Genomic DNA, 24,859 nt, shown 5'->3' on the forward strand with positions numbered 1-24,859 from the left:
GGGGGTCTATGGGGAATGCTCCCTTCTTACACCAGCCCCCAGAGGAAGCCGGGGGGACTGCAGTTTTTTGAACGCGGAAGTGAGCTTCACTTCTCAGACCGACAACTGCCCCCTTGGTTTTTACAACAGTGAAAATATTCACTCCGATCCTGTAGGGGGAGCTCCATAGAGAAAAAAGTAGCCTAACCGAAACAGAGAAAAAGCGACCAGACTTGCGTAGTTCCCCTTTAAGGTTTGGTCGGGTCCGATCAGCAGCTACTGGTTTCAGATTGTTGGTGTCCATTTAGTCCAGGGGTTCACTCTCTTTTTCTTGTATGTGTTTAGCTTAGCTTAGCTTAGCTTAGCTTATCTTAGCTTAGCTTAGTTTAGTTTAGCTTAGCTTAGCCTGACCAAACACTGAGTTCTTCTGTCCTCATCATGAGGTCACCATGTTGTAGCTTTGCTGAAACTCCACTGTGAGGAACACTGAGCTGATATCGATCTGTTTCTGGTCTTAACACCACACAAACGTGTTTCCTGAGATGTCTTGACATTTCCTAAAACCCGTCCCTCGGGGGTCTCTGAGCTGAGCGAGGGTCGACACCGTGGTGGTCGGTCGCCCCTCGTCCTCTCTGCAGTAGTATAGACTGGCAGGTGGCTAAGACCTGGCTTAAGCTGTGTTTGTGTGTCTGTTGCCAAGAGCTTTGTGATGTTAAGACGCTGCCATTTGTTGTGTGTGTAGAGGAGGATCATTACTGACATTGTTAGCAACCGCAGCACAAGAGCAAGCGCACAGAGCCTGAGACCACGGGGCTGATGGGAGATGCGTTGTGTTTGCAGGAGCTCGACCGGCCCATGACGCCTGCTTCCAAGACGTCAATGCAGCAGGAAACGCCTTCGGGAACTGTGGGAAAGACGAGCACGGAAACTACATGAAGTGTCTGAAAAGGTATGAGCTGCTGCTGGTGACGTGACTGTTGTCCAGGTGAAAATAAGGATTTCTGTCAGAATCCATGAGATGAGTGAGTAACTGGTAAAACATGATGAAATCCGCCAGGGGAAAGAAATACTACATGAAACATGACTCATACTAAAACTAAAAAAAAACCCCAATGTGGCAGATTCATTAGGCACCAAGTCACGTTTGAATGTCATAATTGTGCCTTATAATTACAACAATTTGTCTTATCGCTGTTACATTTCCAGCATTTTCTTGCTTCCAACTACATACAGTAACAACATCTCAAAAAAACACTTTAACACTTTTATCTGTCTCTGAATGAAGAGTGAAAAGTGCAAACACATAATTACAAACTTGGAAAACCAGCAAAAATCTGGATTAACAAATATAAATCTTTATTGGGTAATTTTCATGATTTATTTACAACTATTTACCAACTGAAAGAAAGTATTCACATTTGGCAAAAACTGCAGAAACTGATCAGCTGTGGTCTGAAATGATAAGAAAACTCCAGCTTTGTTGGAACTATCTTTAAAAAAAACATGCACACAGACAATAAATGTGTTGGATATTCAACAGTTCATAAAGACAAGATCTTAGTTGATATAGCCTAGTGGAAGTCATAAAGGACCTGATCTAAAATAGTCTGAGACAAGAAATGTGTCTCATGGGTGTAAAAAAAATATAAAACTGAACAACTTTTCAAAGGAAATGTAGAAGTTGGCGATTAAACCCCGGCCTAAAGCCTCACCAAGGCCGATTATCATCATCTCCCAGGTGTTTACAACCGAGGACTGAAAGAAGCTTGGAAAAAAAAGTTAAAACACCTCTTGGCAGCGGCGCTCTCTCTCGCTCATCTGACCATGACTATGTGGCTGAGATTGTCAAGAAGAACCGCAGGGAGTACAATGTAACCGAGAAAACTCTAAAGTGAAGAGAGGATAGTGTGTTTTCAAACACCTTACACAAGACTGGAGGTCCACAGGGACACCGGGGCCTGAACATCCAGCAGCACAGAGGAGGAACGACGACGACAGCTACAGAGGAGGGTGGATGAAGGAGCCCTGAGGAGTCCCGGAGGAATAAGGCTGAGTTAAAGAGGATGAGGAGCCACGAGTCCCACTCCAGCTATTAAGGGAGTGTTCGTTTAAAATGTTTGAACTTGATGTTTGATTAATGTCTCGGCCTCAACGGTTCATCATTTCATTTCATGTCTGGGTGAAGTGATGTCACCCAGCGTAATAGACACCTTGGACTCATATAGGATGGAAATAGTTCCTCTCTCAGAGTTAATAACCATCTCATCTCTCCTCATGAGAGGCTTTGAATCTAAGGGGATTGAAAACAGTTGTAAAGAATATTATAAAAATCACATAAACAATGGATAAAGATAACATTTTCTTGTTAGAGCTGTTGGAGGAATCGCTAAACAACAAATTGACCGCCCCAATTACAAAAGAGGAATTGGATAGAGCTATCAGTAAATTAAAAAAAGCAATAGGTAGTGAAGGTTTTGTTGGAGTTTTAAAGAAGACCTTACACCTGTGTTGTTGAAATCTCTAAATTGGACTCTTAGAAATGCTAAAGTACCTGACGCATGGAAAGAAGTGGAGTTATATGAATCATATCAGCCAATCTCCACTCTGAATGAATTAAAATTATACAAATCCATCATTTTTTGGACTGGAACACTTTCTTCCTGACCTGATAAACTAAGACCAGGGTTCATAAATGGTCGACATTCAACAATATCTATGGCAGCTGGGTTTGTCTGTGTAAAATACTGGAAAGATTGGGCTTTAATAATCGTATTAAATAATAATAATTCATCAGGTGGATACAAGCTCTACATAGTGACACAACCAACATATTGTTATGACCAATGGCTGCCTGACAGGCAGTGACTTGAAAGTAGGGATGACTGATAATATCGGCCCTATATTAGCCTAAATAAGTAATATCTGTCCACATTGTTATCAGTTTTTCTGCCAATAATGAAAACCTGATAACATAATGCCTGGATTTCGTAGTGATTTAGTGGCGAACTGTCGCTAATTATTGCCACCGCTGCTTCAGACGAACAATAATGGCGACATGCAGCTGTTGATTGGCTGTTCACCTGTCACTTGTAGCGTCCAGTGATATGATAGGCTGTTTGAATGAGCCAAGCGACAGTTAAAGGAGCATTATTGCAAATACAGCAGTAAACGAGGCTGCTCTGACAGCTGCCCACTTGTTTATATCTGATATGCTCCGCCTGGCTCCATCTAGTGGCCGAATTAAGAATTTGGATTTGCGATAATGATCCTTTAACAACTAATATGACCTTTCCTGTCATTCAGATTTGGCCTCTATGAGTCAGACAATACTTTTGCGAGGTAGAGAGAAAGAGAGGGGATTAAAAGCTGTTTGTGTGCTCACTAAGGGAAAAGCTGTTAAAACGATTGAAAAAAAAAAAAACTTGCCAAATAGAGATCTATGTTGATATTCACAGCTCAGACACTTTTATGATAAAGAGATTAAAAAAGATTTAGCCGTGGAAAGATAGTGAAGTGATTAAGATTCTGAGTGGTGCATACAAACAAAACAAAATCCTTATTTCTAAATTGTACAACAAAAATGACAGAAATGCAACGGCAGGAATACATTATATGTCGAAATGGGAAGCAGAAGTGAATATTAAACTGTCAGAGGGTGACTTAATGTGCAATACTCAACATCTTGGAAAGGTTGGTAAAAGGTATTGGAAAATGATTATTTTCAACCAAACCTCATAAAATGTCAACAATATTAAAAACTGCAGCAATGGAGGAAACTTTAAAAGAGTTGTGTACCTGGGATTAATACCTAGTGATGGACACTTGTTCCTTTTAAGATCCTGATCATCTTGATACTTGTAAAATATGTCATTGTATTGATTGAATTGGTTGAAATCGGAGGCCCATATAGCAGCTAAAAATCATCTTTTCAAGAGGTGGTGGAGACCAAAACAAAGCTAAATGTGGATACAGGCTCTACATAGTGACCCAACCAGCAGACAGTTATGATTTATGGCTGTTTGACAGGGAATTAATTAAAAGGGATCACTACAGCAAAACGGATAGTAATCCTCTTTGCAGACAATGCGATCATTTACTTTCAAAACCCAAAACTCAACATTTCCTAAACTATTTTTGGAAAATTTGGGACAGATGTTAAGTTACTACTTGAACATCACCAAACACCAAATACTGGATTTAGATTCAGCAGGTAGACCCAAGCAGGACTTTATATCAATGCTGATTCATACATTGTGTCTCCTGGATGTTTGTTAGAAAAAGATGAGATGATAGTAAACGTCCTGGTTCCTCAGTTTATGTAGTCGTCATATAATATAAATGCACACACAGACACAGAGCCAAGTCCTCTGTGAACCATCAACACAAGTCAGAGGCAGCTTCCATGGAAGAGCGCCAGAGCTAATTAATGGAGCCAAATTAGCGATTTAGCCATGTAAATGAGGCTGTGGATTAAGGTGGCTAACGGCTGCCTGGTACAGTATGATCCACCACTGTCCAAATCCATTATGAAGTCCCGCAGGAGTCATTAGAGTGTTTTCTGGCCGCACAGAGTCACAGAGCTGATTAGAGGATATGTAAATGCACTATCTGGCTGTTATTAAGATGTGAATAATCTACACACAGCTGCTATCTGCCCATCACTCTGTAATCTGCTTCACTTGTTTTCCTCATGATACTCTGTGTGTCTGTGTGTGTGTTTTCTTTCCCCAGTTTGAATCTGCATTTTAATCAAGAAGAACTAGATGCCAACAAAAAAAAAGGAGAAAAAAAAATCAAACATGTCTTTCTCTTTCTTCAAATGTTGCTGTGGAGGCACCGACAGTGTTCAAAGGTCTCACAGCTATCTCTACAACATGGATATTCAGATTATAAACTCCAGGCATTGTCTTATTTGTGGATGTAAATCATATATTCTTTTTGTCCGTTCTTATCAAACCGACTATAATTAGTACATCATAATAGTGGAATTAATAATTGAGCTAGTTAGGTTAAAGAACAAAATAAAAACTCCTTAACACCCACTGGCCTGTGGGTGGTGTTGCTTCTGGTATATGCTGGGCCCTGTATGGGAGAAGGAGTGAAGGGGTTTATCAATCAGGGCTAGTGTTGTTTTTGCCATTATAAACCCATCAAAACAAACAAATGAAACTTACAAATGACAAATTAACCAGATGTAAATGATCTCACATAGCACTTCCTAAGCCAACAACACAAGCACCAACCACTGTATCACTGAACAATCTCCATCAATCCTCTATTTAATTAGGGACAGTAAATGAAAACTGAACATGTAGAGGTGACGACCAGACGATCAATAATTCAAAACAAAAATCACTTTGATACTAATTAACAAGAAACGTTTTAAACACAATAGAAATAGGACTAGGGTTGCAAAATTCCGGGAATTTTCAAAGTTGGAAACTTTCCATGGGAATTAACGGGAATATATGGGAATAAATCCAAAATTTACAAAATTGATTGGTGAGGGTGAGTAATATTTTACTCAACATTCATGTTTTTTGTGGTCCAGTAAAAGAATTGATTGTTCATACAAGAATTACAACCTCCATAAATAAATCTGTTGAAATGTCATGTTTTTTTAATTGTATTATTTTGCATGGATGTCTGCTTATGACAAAACTAAATATTTACATTTATGTTTGGATATGATACAGTTTGTTTAAATTAATTACCCCCAATTTCCAGTTAATTCCCATAAATTCCCAATAATTCCCATACATTTCCATAATTCGCATAAATTCCCATATTTCCCATGGAAAGTTTCCAATTTGGAATATTTCCAAAATTCCCCAGCTTAACTTCCCATGGAAGGTTTCTGGAAATTTTCCGGAAATTTACTGGAAATTTTCCACCCCTTTGTAACCCTAAATAGGACAAGATGTATAATAATGATAATACTAATATTAATTAATTATGACAGTAATAATGCTCTGAGACACATTACAGTAGGAAAAACGACAGTCATCCATTCACCTGTTGTGAACGTCATTGGCTTTTCTTTTCCATTCATGATGTTTAACTGTGGTCAAGGAGGCGGTCAGCCGTCTCGATGATTGTATTCAAAAAAAGGACGGTCGATAAAAGCCTCTAATTGTTCGTTAGTGATGTATGTGGGAAAACAGTTGAGAGAAGCAAAAGGCTTGTTGGCAGAATAACAAGGCACCGGGAGGAGAGTCTCAGATGTTTTGTAATGTTAATTTATTTCTGGTTGAAAGGATCAAACTGCGCCGGGGCCTCCTGAATATCTTTGAAAACGGACACCGGGGGCAGATTTTTAGAAAATTCACAACTTCATGGCACCTTCTCCACGGAGAGCTTTTCTTAACAGAGATAAACCTTCACCTTTTGTTGGTGCGGTGGCATCAAGAACAGGTTGTTTTTAGACATTTTAGTCGCATCTCAAAGTTCACCGTTTAAAAAAACCCTGAGAGGGCGGAGTGGGAGAGAGAAAAAAGCTTAAATAAATGTTACATCACTGGTGTTTTCAGTGATGTACCATTTTGTGATCGCCTCTTTTTCAACAAAACACACTTTCAGAGATGGATTTAGTCCAGATTGTGGGTTTTATCACATGCTGAGTCAGTCATCACAACACAGTTCTTCAGTGGACATTAAAAGCCACCGACAATAACGACCCAGTCAAAGTCAGCACAGATTAGAGACAGTACTTCAGCAGAGTGGACTGTAGATATTTAGGATCACAGCTATAGAAGAGAGGAGGATGAGATCCCCTCTATCTCCTTTGTTATGCACTTCCAGCTTCACACATTTGAAGTTGAAGCGAGGGGTCGACTCGATAAGAGCAGCTGCTGCACTTTTATCTCGGTCCAAACAAGTTTCGTTTTAAAAAACACCAGATCAGGGTTGTGTGGGATAATTAAATCATTGATTAACAATGTTTCTCCTGCCAAAGAACTTGGTGTTTTAATCAGATTTAACGCTTTAAAAGCATCATCTGTCCAGAGACTGTCAGCGATGACGAGGGATGAATGTTGAATATGATGCTGCAGACGGACTGGTTGTTGTTTTCTATGAATGTTTCAAGACGGGAATCGAGGAAGTTTCCGGCAGACTGGGTCCAGAGTGGCCCCGGACTCAAAGCACACCAGTTCTAAGACCCAAACAACTGAGAGTGCTGTGCTGTGCTGTGGTGTGGTGATTGTGTCAAAAGTGGTGAAAGTGGACAGGGATGTCAGGAGAGCAATCAGGGGGGAGAAAATGGGAGTAGGGTGGACAGGAAGTTGGGTCCTTAAGTCCGAGGAGGAGGAGGAGGAGGAGGTCGATGTGGGGATGTCAACAGGCTAAGAGCCTCCACTTTGTCCCATGTCGTCAAAAACAGACACGAAACCTTTAGTAACTTTTGTTGTAAACGTTGTTTGTTGATGTTTTTCTTCTTCTACTTACATTTTTTCTTTGCTTGGATGTAGGTACTATCTAATTTGTGAATTAAAGCAGAAGTGAGTGATATATTTGTGTTAATATAAGTCTTAAATAGTTATATCTTCCGACAGCAATCACTTACATAGAGTGTTTGGGCTGAAACACGGGTCTCTCAGTCCCTCTGCTCTGCTCTGAGCCGAGGAGAAAACATTTATCGTATCCTACAGTTTTTATCCAATGAGGAGAGAGAACGGCATGCAGGGCTGTGTGTGCAGCCAAGGAACGCCGTGAATGTGGCGACGTAGGGACGAGGACTGTTATGGTGCGTTCAAGGAAACTCGTATTTTTCCGACCGTGAAGTGGTACCAGTTCGATCTGGTACGAGTTCACCGGTCGGAAGTTACGAGTGGCCGTTATAGTGACTTTCACCGGTAAAACAGGTTGGAAAAACACGAGTGGGTTGCCTGGAACGCTACAAAGTCGTAAGTTGTGACTTGAAGCTGTAATTTACGATTTCAAAAGCCTGCCTGGAACGCAGCATTAGCGAAAACGACCGGACCACTTACTTCTGCTTTAATTCTTTGTAACAAGGGGTAGACAATATAAGTTCGCTTCTTTCTGCCCCCTTTCATTCAAGAGTTACAGTATTGTCATTGTTTATTTTATTTTTTGTTTTTATGCTCGATAAATGAATGAAATAAATAAATAAACTAAACTAAACTAAACTAGACCTTTACAACTTTTACAACTCGAAAAATTTCTACTTTTGTATCTTTTCTCTCCAGTGACGCCAAATGTGGGAAGATCCAGTGCCACAGCGCCGCCAAGAAGCCCAAAGGCACCAACGCCGTGTCCATCGACACCACCATCAAGACGGACGGCATCGAGGTCAAGTGCCGCGGCACCTACGTCTACAGCACCCAGGACGGCCAGGGCGACCTGCCCGACCCCGGCCTCGTCATGACCGGCACCAAGTGCGGAGAGGGAAAGGTCAGTTGGTCCACTGCAGGCTGGGCTTTAAAGGGATAGTTCAACATTTTTGGCAAATTGGCCCATTGCCATAATCCCACACTGCAAAAACTCAAAATCTTACCAGAATTTTTGTCTTATTTCTAGTCAAAATGTCATTTCTAGGCAAAACAAATCTCATTATACTTAAAATAAGACTCATCACATTAAAAAGTAGCTTGTTTTTAGACACTTTTTACTTCTTTCAAGCATATTTTCACTTGAAATAAGTAGAAAAATCTGATAGTGGAGCAAGTTTTTCTTTCTTATTACAAGCACAAAAACTTGCTTTCACTGGCAGATTTTTCTACTTATTTCTAGTGAAAATTTGTTTGAAACAAGTGAAAATTATCTAAAAACAAGTTCATTTTTAGGTGATGAGTCTTATTTTAAGTGGAAAGAGATTAGTTTTGACTAGAAATTAGATATTTTAACAAGAAATAAGACAAATATTCTTGGAAAGAATTTGAGTTATTGCAGTGCAATAGTTTTAGGAGTAGGTTCGTTACCTTTAATTGTCGGTGCAAGCTGTTTTTAGAACGGTGGAGCAGAGCCGCGAGCTGCTCAGAGCTACGCTACGGAGGCTCATGGGATTTCTTGGTTTCCCTCATCAAACTCATCAAATACACAATCCAACAACTCCAAAACGCTCCAGTTGTTTTCGAGGCAAATGCAGAGAGTTGTTGGATTGTGACGTTCTAAAAACAGCTTGCACCGACAATTAAAGGTAACGGACCTACTCCTAAAACTATAGGTATTATGGCAATGGGCCAATTTGCCTAAATGTTGAACTATCCCTTTAAAGGGGGATGGAGCAAGTTTTAACTTGGCTGTCCAGTATGTCCTGTTTCCTTGTATCTGACGGCGGACTGTCCTTAAGGTTAACAGGAGTTTGAACAGAACAGGGAGCCGGGAGGAGGGAAGTCGCTGCACTGACTTCACAAAGAGTTTAAAGCTTTGTTCCGCAGAGTTTCTCCTCCGTTATCTGAACACGGCTGTCGTACATCTTCACCTCTACTGTGGTTCTGGTTGTGTAGGTCCCCTATAGCTCAGGGCCGGAGAGACAACCAAACAAAGGTTTCTGCTGAAGTCGGGTGTTTCCCTGCGCTGTGTTAACACTCCGACATGTGTAGCTGTAGCCGGGGCCAACGGCAACGTCTGGGTCCAAGTGCTAATTAATCATTGATTGATTCTTTTGTCTGCAGCACACAAAAAACGCTCAGGCATCTCGTTCGTAGCCAGAACTGACGGACATCAACGGCAACACATTAGCTCATCTCATCTAAATGTCCCCATTATCAGACCAGAGTCCAACAAAGACCTGAGGCTGGGATAGTTTTCCACTCTTCACTGCAGGTCTGATTCAACAAACTGTACAATTACAAGTCTACGAATACTGCTTGATCCCATCACTCTGTCATAATCCTTATATTTATAGGTGTCACTATTTCTTTAACAAACAACAGCCAAAGTTTTGTAGCCAACATATGAAACTAACTCTGCTAGGTGGTTAGCTAAGAGGGCAAACTCACTTTGACCTTTGGCCTTTGACCACCAGTAGAGGTGAAAGTGAAAGTGAAAGTTTATACCTAATTCAAAGAAGGTGTTGTATGATACGTTATTGGTCCACAACATTGGGACGGATGGACGAAGACGATGTATCTCCAACTCTTTAATATTATTTTCGATTTCACTTTCTTAAAGCAGAAGTAAGTGATATATTTGTGTTAATATAAGTCTTAAATAGTTATATCTTCCGACAGCAATCACTTCTATAGAGTGTTTGGACTGAAACACGGGTCTGTCAGTCCCTCTGCTCTGCTCTGAGCCGAAGAGAAAACATTTATCGTATCCTACAGTTTTTATCCAATGAGGAGAGAGAACGGCATGCAGGGCTGTGTGTGCAGCCAAGGGACGCCGTGAATGTGGCGACGTAGCGGAGTAGCGACGAGGACTGTTATGGTGCGTTCAAGGAAACTCGTATTTTTCCGACCGTGAAGTGGTACCAGTTCGATCTGGTACGAGTTCACCGGTCGGAAGTTACGAGTGGCCGTTATAGTGACTTTCACCGGTAAAACAGGTCGGAAAAACACGAGTGGGTTGCCTGAAACGCTAAAGTCGTAAGTTGTGACTTGAAGCTGTAATTTACGATTTCAAAAGCCTGCCTGGAACGCAGCATTAGCGAAAACGACCGGACCACTTACTTCTGCTTTAATGACCTAAGAAACCTACTTTGATTTACCTAGATTAAAAAGGAAGAAAAATGAAGTTGGATGCCTCAGCAGACTCATATGTTCATAACTCAAACTTGATAGCAACGTCTACCTCCCTCATTGATATTTCCAGACCAGGCGCATGATGTCTGTCCGACTTCCTATTTCTCTTTTACTTTACTTTACTTTATTGTTTTATTGTACGTGGACAGTCCAAATTAATCAACTGCATTAAATACAGTAAAAAGGGAAGCTTTAAATTAACCAGCATGGCTAATATCCTGCTGTAGTCCCTGGCCAGATGACAATGGGCATCCTAAAAACAACAACAATTTATTACAACCAACCATACATTACTATATTTTTGCGTCCATTAGTCCGACCTCCCATTTCTCCGACTTAAGTAACCCTAACCTAAACCTAAACCTAAACCTAACCATAACCCTCTAGAATAAATCAGATTAATGGGTAGTCGGAGAAATGAGCGGTTGGACTGACGTATTCTCCCCGTTGACTGTGAGCTAACAGAACAAACCTAAAGATCTCATCTAAAGACAGCGACCAGTCGACTCAACGGTTTGTCACTATATCACCATATCCAGCTGAACACTTTGGAGGAGTCTGTCCTGTTTCTCATTGGGGCTTTGATTCAGAAAACAATCCCACCTCCAAAAACGCACAAGCCTCTTCAAAATAAGAGCTGAATTATGCATGTGAAATACATACATATAAAAGAAGCCCGCACAAACACAGGGAGCTGCTGCATCTCCTTTCGTTCCTCCGGTAAATTCTATTTCTCCATCCATCTCTATCGCTTCCCCCTCCGCAGCTCATTCCAGCCTTTTGAATCCCATCCCAGCTATTGTGCGGGCCGCGCTGAAAAGACTGAATAGTGCTTGCATGAGTAATATATTATAAATAGGCAGCAGAGAATATTGTCTGCCATCCAGCTCTGATGAATTTTGAGTCATCACACCGAACTGGCCTTTTCTCAGCAGCAATATGTGCACACGTGGCACAAAGCTGCTGCTGCTGCTTCGTATAATCACACAGTCACACGTTCACCTACGCTAAATTGATTGCCCCTGCTAACAATAGTGAGGCAGCAAAAGCATGCAAATGCTAACATTAGCACTAATACAGCTCAGTGATTACATAAAAAAACTGCTCAAGTGAAACCGCCAACACCTAAAGAGACACGTTTCACTGCTCTACTGCCCAGTGTGAGCTTGTTTATCAAACATAAATAACATGTAAATTAAACACAGATATTATCCATGCATCTAGCATTAGCCGTACTATAGTCAGTCCGGTGTTTTTAATCCTTAACTTAAAGACTATTCTGTTTTTTTTTTTATTTAAAGATGATTTTCTAATAATATAGTAACTTTAAAAACAAACAAATTAACAAAATGCTTGGTCAGCAAAGCAAAACCTACAGTTCCAACAGGCCAGAGGTTTTTTGGAGGCAACGAAAAACAACAGGCAGACAGTGAGAGCAGACAACAGGACAGAAATGAGGTTAAGTTAAAGGGGAGAGGACAAACAATATATTTCAATATATATTAAAAACAACTGGAGAGAGCAGACGCCGTAAAAAAAAAAAAAGGCAATAAAAAAACAATAAAAAAGACGACATCACATAAAAGCCTAAAGCATAAAAGTCTATAAAAATGGGTTTTAAGAAGTAATTTAAAAGAAGTGAGTCAGAGCTCATCTCCTCCTCAGGTTGTTCCACAGTCAGGGGTCGAGACTGTGGATTGAAGTCTCGAATTTAAAGGTCGAACCCGAGGATTTAAGGCTGAGAGGTGGCTCATGTGAGGTTAATAATTCTGTTATGATCGGTAAACTCCTAAAATCGATTCTAACACACTGAGAGCCGATGAAGAAAAACTTTAGATTTTGTGGCCTGATGTTAAAAAAAAAAATACTGAACTGAAAAGTAAACCCAGGAACAACTCCAAGTGGACCGACGGGACTTGAACTCATCATTCTGTTGTAACTGCGGCCTTCAATTAGAAGCAAGGCGTTTTCTGGGTCCGTGTGTTATTAACTACAGAGCTGGAGTGTGTTGTGGTTAGCGTAGCTTTGCATTAAGGCTTGACTCAGGGGAACGGCTACTGTAGAGAGGCTAAAAATACAGCTACTGACTCTAATGAACATGTTCATTTGCACAGAGAAGTGGAGCTCGACAGTTTCTCAGTGTGAGATTAAAACTTTACATTCATGAAACACAATCACCATCATCATCCAGGCTCGGATCAAAGCTTCAAAACTCAACAGGAAGTGAGGTTAGCCACTTCTCAGTGATTGACTATATGAGTCAGGGCAACGTGGGTAATTAGTTTTTTAAATAATGAAGATATTAGCTAAGCATCTAGCATTAGCGCCTTTGCTAATTAACGTATGTGTCTTCATCTGTTTGCGAGTTTGGAGTTTTTTAAATAATGAAGATATTAGCTAAGCATCTAGCATTAGCGCCTTTGCTAATTAACGTATGTGTCTTCATCTGTTTGCGAGTTTGGAGTTTTTTAAATAATGAAGATATTAGCTAAGCATCTAGCATTAGCGCCTTTGCTAATTAACGTATGTGTCTTCATCTGTTTGCGAGTTTGGAGTTTTTTAAATAATGAAGATATTAGCTAAGCATCTAGCATTAGCGCCTTTGCTAATTAACATATGTGTCTTCATCTGTTTGCGAGTTTGGATCAGATTGATGAGAAAAGTTCAGCAGCTTGGTGTTTTTTTTGTGTTTTTTTTTAAACTCCTCCATGTTGCCTCCTCCACTCGCAGATGAAATGCAAAACAAGCTTCTTTACCTGATCAGAGTCACTGGTCCCAGACGAGTGTCGGTGACTCAGCCTCCTCACCACTGACTCCTCACTCCTCTCCCACCCACATCTCCAAACTGCCTGTCCTCACGTCTGTCCTCGCGCCGTTAGGATAGATGAAGGTAGATGACTCAACGGAGCTCCGGGAGGAAGCGATTCATCACTCCGGCATTAATGTAAATGGTTATGAAAATGAGTATTAAAGTGGCAGCGGAGACCAAATGTGTTTTGGGTAAAAGCAGCTCAATAAAACATTGTTACAAGCTGTAAAAAGCTGCTCTGGAGCGCAGTGATTTAAAACGGGATGCTGCTGATGCTGGTGCTGGTGCTGGTGCTCGGCCCGTCTCCCCAGGCAGCCAGGTTCTTCCAAACTAAGCCCCAAGGGCACTGGCAAAAGGCCGATCAAAGTCTTGACTGTTGCTGTGTGTATGTGTGTGTATGTGTGTGTGTCAGAGAGATGGAAAGAGAGAGAGCACAGTAATCTTCAACACAGTATGTGATCATTCTGCTTGTGTTGCCACAGGTGTGCAGAGACCGCCGATGCCAAAATGCCTCTTTTACCGAGCTGGAGACCTGCATCGTACGCTGTCACGGCAATGGGGTATATACACACACACACACATACATACCTACAAACACATGCACACACAAACTCAAGAGCATCCATACCACAGACTCGACTCACTTAGCTTCTGGGCACCGCTCCCTAATCTTATTGTCACAGTGTGTCCTTGGGCGAAGGTAGCGCCTTGCAGAGCTGTCACCAGGTCTGTCGTACGGAGGCAGGAAAATAGATGGCTGGAATACAACGGCAACTCAAGTGATGAACTATTTATTGGAGCAGTACAAGCAAGCCTGAGGCAGATAAGGGAGAAAAAAATCATACATAGTTTATGAGTCAGTAACCAAGCTCTGGAGTGAAGTGCTCAGGGTTTAAACACTTGTTACTTAAAGAGGAGATCGCATGAAGACGGCTCTGAAACTGAAAGACGGTGCGTATTGATCAGGTATTGAGCCTGTCAATGACCTTAAAGGAAATTCGGAACCTGAAACATACTGTAGTTATAAAAATACCACTGATTTACCACCAGAATGTGAGTTGTTATCAGCTGTAAGCAAAAAAAAAACTTGCAGGATAAAGAAATGAAAAACATGAGGGTGAATGTATGAGTAGATGCCAAAAAAATCAAGTGCACACATCATTGTGAAGAGGATCACACCTTAGTTGCCAAAATCAGAATTCAAAAACTGCAAACTGCAAAGAACAATCCAAAAGCTTGTGCAAAAGGAGACAAACAGTAATAAATAATGGTGTCATCTGCATAGAAAATGGTATTAAGTGCATTTTCTCACAGGTTATTGATATATTTGGTGAAAAGCGTGGGTCCTAGGACAGATCCCTGGGCCACACCCAAGAGGAGGTTCATCCTGCCACCTGAAGACATAATGTCCTTGTTGATAGATAGATAGTTTGTAAACCAGGAAGCAGCTTTAACATGGTGAAGGACGTTTCCTCTTAGGTTTCTCTTTCTGGAGCTTTAGTAACAACCGTTTTCTGAGTGATCCAATAAAATGATAGCAGATGTCAGGTAAAAACAAAATCCAAATCTGGGGGGTACGGGTGGGTGTGGCTTGGTGACTGCTTTCTTATGACATGAAGGAAGTCCTGACTGCTTGTTCAAGGGTCTACTTTTGTACTGTATGCAGCTTTAAAATCGTGTTTTTTTTAAAAGGGACATATTAAGGAAATATCACTTATTGAAGGCTCTTTAACATATATTTGGGTCTTTGTCTTGTCTTCCGGGCCCCAAAATGTGAGAATTGACAAAAAAAATCTGTAATTTTCAGGCTCCCTAGGTTGAAATCCACGTGGTTTTACAAGCTGTTCCCTCAGTTGTCTTCCAGTGATGTAACTAGGATTCAAATTTACATAATACGACCCCTACCTTGGACCAGTGGAAGTGGCTCATTTGCATTTAAAGGGACAGGCACTGAAACCAGCCGTTCTGAACTGGGTTGTTCTGAGAGGATGAAAAGAGCTGTGATGTTTGATCCTTGGGGTATTTTGACCAAAGCGTGTCACAGGCATGTCTTTAAGAACTATTTTAATTTGGGTTAGGGTTTGGAAAAGGGGCATAATATGTCTCATTTAAATTGCAATGAATCCCACAATAGAATCTACATTAATTTTCATCAGAAACCCAGTTTGCTGCACAAGCCTGAAAACAACACAACCACCTTAAAGAGGCTCTTCAAAACTTTTAATTACAGTCTTAACCTTGTCCTCAGTCAGTCAGACAACAAATCAAGTCTCTTTTCAAGTCGTACTTTTGTCCATGACAACGTGGTGGGCTCTTTTCAACTACACCTTGGATGCATCTCGATCACTGAGCACCTGAACATGTGTCCTTCACACAAGAGCAGCTTTTCTGTTGTGCACTACAGAATAAAATGAAATCCATTCAGAGACAGAAAATGCTTTGCAGAGAAACAATCAAACCGCAGACGGTGACTTGACAAGCTTATCGTAGCTCCATCAAGGCCACAGCCACAGGTGGGAAAGTTCATTTTTATTTTAAGACTTGAATTAACTCACTTACATCATTATGGCAGTAAATACTCCAAACTACTGCAATAAAAAAAAAAAACCTTTTGTCTGCTGTGAACTTTATGAATCTGCCCTCAGGTGTGTCAAACCGGAGATAAAAAAGCTGTAAAGAGATATAGAGTTCCCAGGTTTAATAGGAACACACCGTTTAGAGACCACATTGAAGGCAGATCAGAGAACTGTGATTTATTTCCTGCTTCTCCTCGATGTCTGCACCAGACTCAGGGAAAGTTACAGCAGCATAATACAATATGGCAGCTGCCATCACCGTTCCACCACTATGGCTTTTTAATAGGTGAGGGGTTCCAGACTGTAACTGCTGACAGCTGATATTTTGTCTGCAGTGTAATATTTGTCAAGCCACGGGAAAATGAAACCTGCATTTTTCCCCCTTTTAAAAAAAACAGTTGACAGTTTTCCCCTCGGAGCGGCCAGGCTTTTTTTTTTTTTTTTTCCCACAGGCGAGCCAACGTTGAGTCATGTTGTTTCACGGCTTTACTACAAACCTTAAATCATCAGTTTATTAGTTGGCAGATGGGTAAAGTGAAACTGAAACATCATCAGGGGAGAAGTTGTCTCTTTTTTTTTTTTTTTTTTTTTTTTTACAGTTAGTGATAAACAGCCAAGCTGGTGGGCTGGATGCGTTTGACAGGTGAATTGGACAGGACAGTATTTTTGTTTCAAGAGTAACTTAGCATCTAAACTAACTGCAGGTAGGCTTTCAAGCTACAGCTGTGCAGCCAATCAGCCTTGTAGCCTGCAAACCGATGTTAGAAATGCAGATCGAGATGTGTGTCCATGACTGTAGCAGGAGACAGAGACATTTGCTAGAAATGTTCAAAGTTGCTGTCATTTTTACACAGTATCACAAAGACACGGGATGCTGTCATCAAACCAGAGATTACAAAAAAAAAACTGGATTACCAAATATGGTAACACTTTATTTTAAGGGGTCCTTGTTCCTGTGTATCTACCTAATTAATTACAGTGTAATTACCTATGTAACCGTATGTAATAACATGTACTTACATTCTAAATACATAGTGTATTTTGGTGTACTTACAGGTCCTTGTTACACTTGTAATAAGAAATGCCAAAGTGGCCTCTCTCTTTGCACAAGCATTTCTTATTACAAGTGTAACAAGGACCTGTAAGTACACCAAAATACACTATGTAATTACAATGTAAGTACATGTTATTACATACGGTTACATAGGTAATTACACTGTAATTAATTAGGTAGATACACAGGAACAAGGACCCCTTAAAATAAAGTGTTACCTAAAATATACATTAAGTCCTTTTTGCATTGAGCTGATCATTTGAAGCGCAGATGTAGTTTCTGGGTTTCTCCACGTGCTGAAGCTGTGTTCATAGAAACTCAGTCTGGAGCTGCAGACTGTGGAATAGTTGGGCCTTTTTAAAAAACTGTAAACACAGCAGCAGAAGTTATTTCTTCTAATAAAAACCTGTAAAAGTTGGATCTCTAATAATGGCGAGGGGCTCGGTCGGCACAAACTAATAAACTCCTGTAGTGTAATGTACTTTCCACTTCAACTTGATTTACATTTCTTTTGTTTTATTTTAATAAATATCCTATTAAATATAATGAAGCTATTTTGGGGTTTTCCAGACTCTGAAACCAGTTATTTCCAAATGTAGCACAACAATAACCTAGGACTACTTCCAAAATCAAATATCTGTTTGTAATTTTAGTTCTACATAAGCACATAAACCCAGTGTTGACACATAGAGAACAATGTATATGAGCCTAACCCGTGTTGGCTTGGCCTGGTTTGTTTTAAAGCTTCCTCTGAGTCTTTGAAGAAATTTCACACCTTATAAGACTCAGTCTGTTTACCCCATCTACTGCAGGAGGAACAGACACACCACCGCTCAGTCATTGCTATTTGATTAGGATTTGAAATATTATGAGCAAGAAGAAAAACAGCAGACACATCCTCGCCTCCTTTAATCCACCCCTCTCCTTCTCTTTTCTCTCCTCACTTTGTTGTTTTATGCCGTTTGTCCCTTTTGTGTTCCCTCCTCTCAGTGTAACTGTAGATGGATAATGGAAATGGCTTTGAGTCAGGATTATTCTAAATAGACAGTTTCCCCCCCTTCCTCCCAGCTCCCTCTGTGTTAGGATGTGTCTTTTTTAATTTAACATCATCATTTGATTCATTCACTCACTGATCCTCGGGCTTTTGGGGAAGAAAAAAAAACATAGCTGTTGATGCAAATAAACAGGAATAATAAGCAGAGGAAGTATCAGTCACTTCTGAGTCGGCAGATACGGAGGAGAATGAAGCTTAAAACACATTACAGACCCTGGAGACGTAGCCGGGTGAAGGATACGTTACATATCAATGATGGTGTGTTTAAATCCAGGTCATAGCATTTTCATATCACACAGCTTTTCCCCCCTTCTTATCTTTTTATGATGTAGAACTATCTCTTAAATATGCTCCTCACAAGAAAAGAAACCGCAGCCAGGCTCCCTGAATGTGCCATAAAGGGAGCGATAAGAATTAGCAAACATCTGAGCGCCCTTCATGTCGACCGAGTGCTAATGGGGTAAATAGGCATGCTAATCACCAATAGGATAATTACATCTCAATGTAATTGGAGCATAGCAGTATTTTTTCTCCTCCATTTAGAGGTGGTGAACTACACAAGACGACTGCAGATATTCATCAAGTTTAAATGCTAATCTCCAGATAAAAGTTATTTCTTGCACAACTTTAAGACAAGTCAATTAAAAACTCTCGGAGGTAATTAACTGCTAAATGTAGTGGAAAAAAAGGGTGATTTTCTACCCGTTCGGGTCACACTCGGTCTCAGAGGTTGTGTGTTTGGGTCGAAATAGGTTATAGTCGTTTTTATGCTGAGTCACTGGATGAAAATTAACTGTACGTCAAAGCAGAGCCCTCACCAGGGTGAAAGTTTTTTCCTCAGTTTCTGGAAAATCCTGCTCTTTTCATCGCAGTATAGGGTCTAAATACAACAACATTGCAATCACTGAAGTCATCACCATGGGGAAGAGGCCAGTCAGCGAATTCAGAGCCCAAAACACAACAAAATAGTTACCAATGGTGACCAATGGTGGTCTTTGGGGCTGCAGGAAAAGACACTACAGAAACCTCATTACCACCAGATCCAGATATTGACCAAAACTACAAAGTACGGATGTTCCCTAAATGCTTCATGAGCAGGTAGAATCGAGCTACAGCTGACGTCATCAGGAGGCCTCAGTCATTGGGGTTTGTTGAGCTGTATAGTGGCTTTATGGGGTTTCTAGACCAGGACCTGATCGACCTGTTGGGGCCTTTTCAAATGGTTTTAACCAACTGGATTAAAAGCAAATTAATCATGGAGCAAACACAGTGAAATAATAATGGTACAGTGGTTTTATGGTATAGGCATTAGTGCATTTCAGCAACAACTAACACCCTGACCCTGGGCTCTTTGATGGTTCAAAGCCTGGAGGCAGTTAGCTTAAAACAAATCACGGTCGCAATCAAAAGTCCATTATAGCACAGATAATGGAAATTGCATTTCAGGCAGTGTCAGGCTGTAGAAAACAGAAAATCACATCAGTGCCTCTAATGTGACTGGCACACCTTAGGAAAGTGAGGTCCAACCCAACAGAAAACCACATTATAACCAGTGTCTTGTTCATGTGTGTGTGCAGGTGTGTAACAGCAATGGGAACTGCCACTGTAATCGAGGCTGGGCTCCGCCCTTCTGTGAGAAGCCAGGACTCGGTGGCAGCGTGGACAGTGGACCTATCCAGTATGACAGTGAGTACATGACGGGACACCACCTGGATGTTAGTTTAGCACTTTGAGTTCCAGTAGTTTTATAATTCATATTCTCAATTGAATCATTACTGTATGTAAATAAAAAGAGAGTGAGCTGTACTGTAACCTTCATCTGGTATTAGTCAGATAGGACATCTGCAGAACATCTGTAAAAGATCTGTAGAGCTTTAGAGGGACATCTGAAGATGTCCTTAAAGGGATAGTTCAACATTTTGGCAAATTGTCCCATTGCCATAATCCCTATAGTCATAGCAGTAGGTTCGTTACCTTTAATTGTTGGTGCAAGCTATTTTTAGAACGGTGGAGCAGAGCCGTGAGCTGCTCAGAGCTACGCTACGGAGGCTAATGGGATTTCTTGGTTTCCCTCATCAAACTCATCAAATACACAATCCAACAACTCCAAAACACTCCAAAACTGAGTTGTTTTCGAGGCAAATGCAGTGACTGCTTGCCGAAAAACTGCCCCCGATGGGAACGAGCATCAATGGTTTTGCATGAATTTCCCTCTAAAACAACTCTGTCTGGCAACGTTCTGTTATTATCTCATAGCGTGGTGAATGTGCAGCTCACAACTTGTCCACCAGAGCGTTGTGGAGTTGTTGGATTGTGTATTTGATGAGTTTGATGAGGGAAACCAAGAAATCCCATTAGCCTCCGTAGCGTAGCTTTGAGCAGCTCACGGCTCTGCTCCGCCATTCTAAAAATAGCTTGCACCGACAAATAAAGTTAACGAACCTACTCCTAAAACTATACACAGAGAAAAGTAGAAGTACGGAAATGTACTCAATAGGGTACAAACCCTTGTCGCTCCAGGCATACCTTTTTTAGAGACAATTTTGTACCCATTGGAACATTTGTGCCTTTTTACCCCCAAAAGGTACACATAGGTACTCTAGAGTACAATAATTGCCCCTATAGGCTACAGTAGGACAGAACTGTACCTTTAAGTACAGAAATGTCCCCCTTCTGTACCTCTATTTTAAGATGTTAGTGTGTTAACAAAACAATCAATCTGAACATTTTAGGCCAATCTGTAATTATATGACTGTGTGTGTGTCCACAGGTCAGACGGGGCTGGTGGTGGGGCTGCTGTTTGCCTTCCTGGTCATTCTGCCTGGAGTGCTGCTGATCTTCTACTGCTACAGGATAAAGACGTCCTATTACCACAAGTGGCTTTCTCAGAGAGAGAAGAACAAGAAGAACAAGATCAAAAAGTACTGTCTTTCTATCTTTGACCTTTGTGCATTCATTGTCACTGGTTCCTGGTTCTGTTATGTGTAGATTTTTGTCCTATTTCTTATCATAAACAGAAGTAAATCCAGGATTTAGAAAACTATTTGTTTGAAGACATGTACTTGAATGTGATGGACCAGGAGAGATAGATCCCACCCCCCTACATCCAGCATTTACAGCTTTATTTTAGGCCTCACCTCCATCAGGACTAAACACAATCCATGTCCTCATAAACCCTTATATCTTCCTTTATGAGCGCTGCCACACACCTCAGCCTAAGAGACAGCCTCGTCCTAGCGCTCGACTCTGGAAACAGTCGGGTCGTCCCCTGTGATTTACACAACACAAATGTGTCGGGAAACGATCCAACACTTTTAAAGACCTCGACCCTCCACATGCTAGATAGAGAAAAAAAAAAGGCTGGTGATACTGGGTCAGCAGGATTTTACAGGAAGCGGTGGCTAAATGAAGGCGACCAAATGAACGGTGACGATATGATTCAGAGGACTGAGCAGCTCCGGTGATTAAAAAAGACTCTTTAACGCTTTTTGGGTTTGGTGCTTGGCCAGGAGAGTTCATGTACAGTTCAACAGCAAGGCGGCAGACACAGCTAGTCCAGCTGAAGCCTGGAAAGTGAATGTAAAGATAAAGAAATACATATATTGTAGAAAGCTCAGCATGACCAAATAACTGGGGTTGCATTATTTTGGATAAAAGTTACATCTTTCATGTCGGACCGTAATTGAACATTGCATTTTCTGCAGTGACGCCGCAGATCACAACTCCTAAAATTTTGAAGATGTTGTAATCACTTTTATATTTTTTCACTGTGACACAATTTTCAGCTATTGTTCAGCTTTCTATTCTAATAATAATAGTATTGTTTTTCTTTAATAACTTTATATCATTAATGAAACTGTTACACCACTATAAAAACCACAAATATTTCTTCTTATGGACAAATGACATCAAAGTAAAACACAGGAGTTGACCATAAGGGCTTCCAATGCTAAGCTAAACTGCAACCCAGAGATAACAAGCTAACACACACAAGAGCAACTATGTGACAAGCTAAAACACACAGCAACAAGTTAAGAGTGTTAACTTGTTGTTGTGTGTTAGTGTTAACTTGCTGTTGTGTGTTTTAGCTTGTCACATGTTGCTTTTGTGTGTGTTAGCTTGTTGTTACTTAAGTGAAAACACGTAACAACAAGCTAACAGACACAAGAGCGTGTGTGTAAATTGTTGACTGTTAGGACAAGGCTGTCTCTCAGGCTGAGGTGTATGGCAGCGCTCATAAAGGAAGATATTTAAGGTTAAATGAGGGCATGATTGTGTTTAGTCCTGGTGGAGACAGACCCAATGCGACAAGCTAACACAAACAACAAAATAACGACAAGCTAACACAAACAACAACCTAATACACACACTGTTCAGCCTTCTATTCTAATAATAATAATATTTTTAAATCACTTGTATCTTCAGTAACATTATTACACGTAGACCAACCTTTTCAATATGAAACACAGGACTTGAGTATGGGCGCTTTAATGCTATGAGCTAGCCTGCAGACTGAAGAGGCCTCAGCAGGAAAATAATAAACACCAGGTTCACTTACATCCGTGTGAAGAGCTGTTGAGGGACTAGTCCAATTCAATCCAATTGAATCCAGTTTTTATTTGTGTAGCGCTCCTTTATAGTGAGGTCAGGACCTGACAGTATTATACAGGGAGACCCAGCGGCTCACACACTGAGCAGCGCTTTGTGGCGGCGGCGGAGGAGAAGTGGAGGAGAAAACCGAGTATGACAGCCTCGTCCTCTCGTTCCTCCTTCACCTCCTCATTTCCTCTCACATCAGGCTCAATGACAAACTTCATGTTGACTCCTCTTCCCTCTTTTTCCCCACCTTGGGCCACATAAAAAATAAAATGTCAAAAAAAAAAAATCAATGTCAGATGGAGAGGAGTGATGAAGCCGGACAGCTTTCGGGTATTTTATGTTTTTTTGTTTTTTTCTTTCTCTCTCTCTCTCTGTCTGTCTCTTTGCTCAGGACGGAGGCGTTGGTGGAGAAAGGGAAGAACGGCCATCTGAATCCTGCCTTTCACCTGAAGGTGGTCGCACCCATCAACAAAGCCAGCAGCAGCCACAAGGGGGTGAGTGAGGGGAAGTGTGTGTGTGTGGTCGAGAAAGGAAGGAAGGGAGGAAAGTAAGGGAAGGAAACAAGGAGGGTGGTAACTGTTTCTCCTGCTGTGCTCTGGTTTTTTTTTATTAGAGAGAATAATACACCATCCATTAGCCTGACCTTGGTATTAAATCACCTCTTTTTTTCTTTCCTTTTTTCTTTTTTATAGCAGCTTGTTATAGTGTGTGACCAACACATCCACAACACTCAGCATCATTCCATCATGTCGTTATCTAATTTTACTGCTTTTATTTAATTGTCTGGGGTTACAGGCTCGGCGTTGGGGCACATTTAAGGACACTGGGGGAAGAAGAAGTGACTAATTATAGTGAATTATTATCACAGCATCTGTCAAACACAATGAAGATCAGTGTTATTTATATCAAGAGTAACAGCTGGGATTTGATAATGAGAGAAGTGTATCAAAAGAGGAAAAAAAAGCAGAGCCTAATATACATACGGTACATAATATTAAAGGTTCTGTAAGCAACCGTCACGGCCACTAGGTGTCACTGTTGCCACACCTCCGCCTCCTTCCCTCAGAGGAAGTGCCAACTAAACACACAACAAGAAGCTCAACTGTATAAAACACATACAATCACACCCATTATAAGCCATAATAATATAACATTGCAGAGATAAATGCTAAGAAAACATTTGTATTACTGTAAGGCCTAGCTAATTTATGATGGGTAGATGAGCAAACATTATCCTCTAACATAATAAACCATTAAGAAAGTTCAGTTGTAGCTGTTTTCTGATGTGTTATTGCTTAAAATCTTGTTTACAGAAACTTAAAGATCCTTCACTTCTTTCTATGTCACACTAATTTAGGGAAACAAATATCTGAATGTTAAGTCCTCATCAGTGAAATGATCCATGATCTGAATATTGAGATTGAAGCAATAAGAAATGAAATATATGACTATAAATCCTTTATTTTACTTTACTTTATTTGTTTATTTGAATGGGACAGTGCACATTAATGGACAAAAACATGTAAATGTGCCAAATTATAGCAAGATGCTATATGCTATTTCCATCCGGAGTCCCATAAACATAAAAACAGTTCAATAACAGTACACATTGCACATAATAATGTGGACAACACAAAAAGACAAATAGGCAACTATGACGATGAAGAAAATATTGACAAGCATATCCTTTGTAGCAATTTTAAAAGTATGTGTGATGATTAATTATGGCTAGATTTAAAAAATAATACAAAGGAAACTGCTTTTCGATTGGTGTGTCATTTTGAGTTGTTCTATGATTTCACTTCATCTCGTCTTTTTTGGTTGTTTGTTTGTTTGCAGCTTCCTCACACCAGCAAAGAGGTGCTGCCTCTCAGACCCGGCCTGGCGTCCAACGGCACGCAGCCGGTCAACATTGTGCGTCCTCTGAGACCGGCCCAGTCTCCTCAGGTCCGCCCGCCGCTGCCCGCTGGAAAACCCCCAGCGGCTCCACCCAAATCCCCCCAGACCCCTCAGAGACTCACTCCACCCAAGAAACCTCTGCCCCTCAACCCCACGCGCTCTCCACTGGTGAGTTTTGACATT

The 24,859-nt window shown here is 40.8% G+C and overlaps 1 protein-coding gene across 1 annotated transcript in view; it reads left to right on the plus strand.

Annotated features, from left to right (window-relative positions):
- adam19a (ADAM metallopeptidase domain 19a) overlaps positions 1 to 24,859 on the plus strand; it is a 176,669-nt gene that overhangs the window by 148,245 nt on the left and 3,565 nt on the right. Inside the window, exons 15-21 of the mRNA XM_083993431.1 lie at positions 820 to 928; positions 8,187 to 8,391; positions 13,977 to 14,054; positions 19,756 to 19,864; positions 20,949 to 21,099; positions 23,169 to 23,271; positions 24,617 to 24,844. Of these exons, the coding sequence (XP_083849557.1) occupies positions 820 to 928; positions 8,187 to 8,391; positions 13,977 to 14,054; positions 19,756 to 19,864; positions 20,949 to 21,099; positions 23,169 to 23,271; positions 24,617 to 24,844 (983 nt within the window). The remainder of the gene's footprint in view (positions 1 to 819; positions 929 to 8,186; positions 8,392 to 13,976; positions 14,055 to 19,755; positions 19,865 to 20,948; positions 21,100 to 23,168; positions 23,272 to 24,616; positions 24,845 to 24,859) is intronic.

The sequence above is a fragment of the Trachurus trachurus genome (genome assembly GCF_905171665.1).
Source record: "Trachurus trachurus genome assembly, chromosome: 18".
Classification (NCBI taxonomy): Eukaryota; Metazoa; Chordata; class Actinopteri; order Carangiformes; family Carangidae; genus Trachurus; species Trachurus trachurus.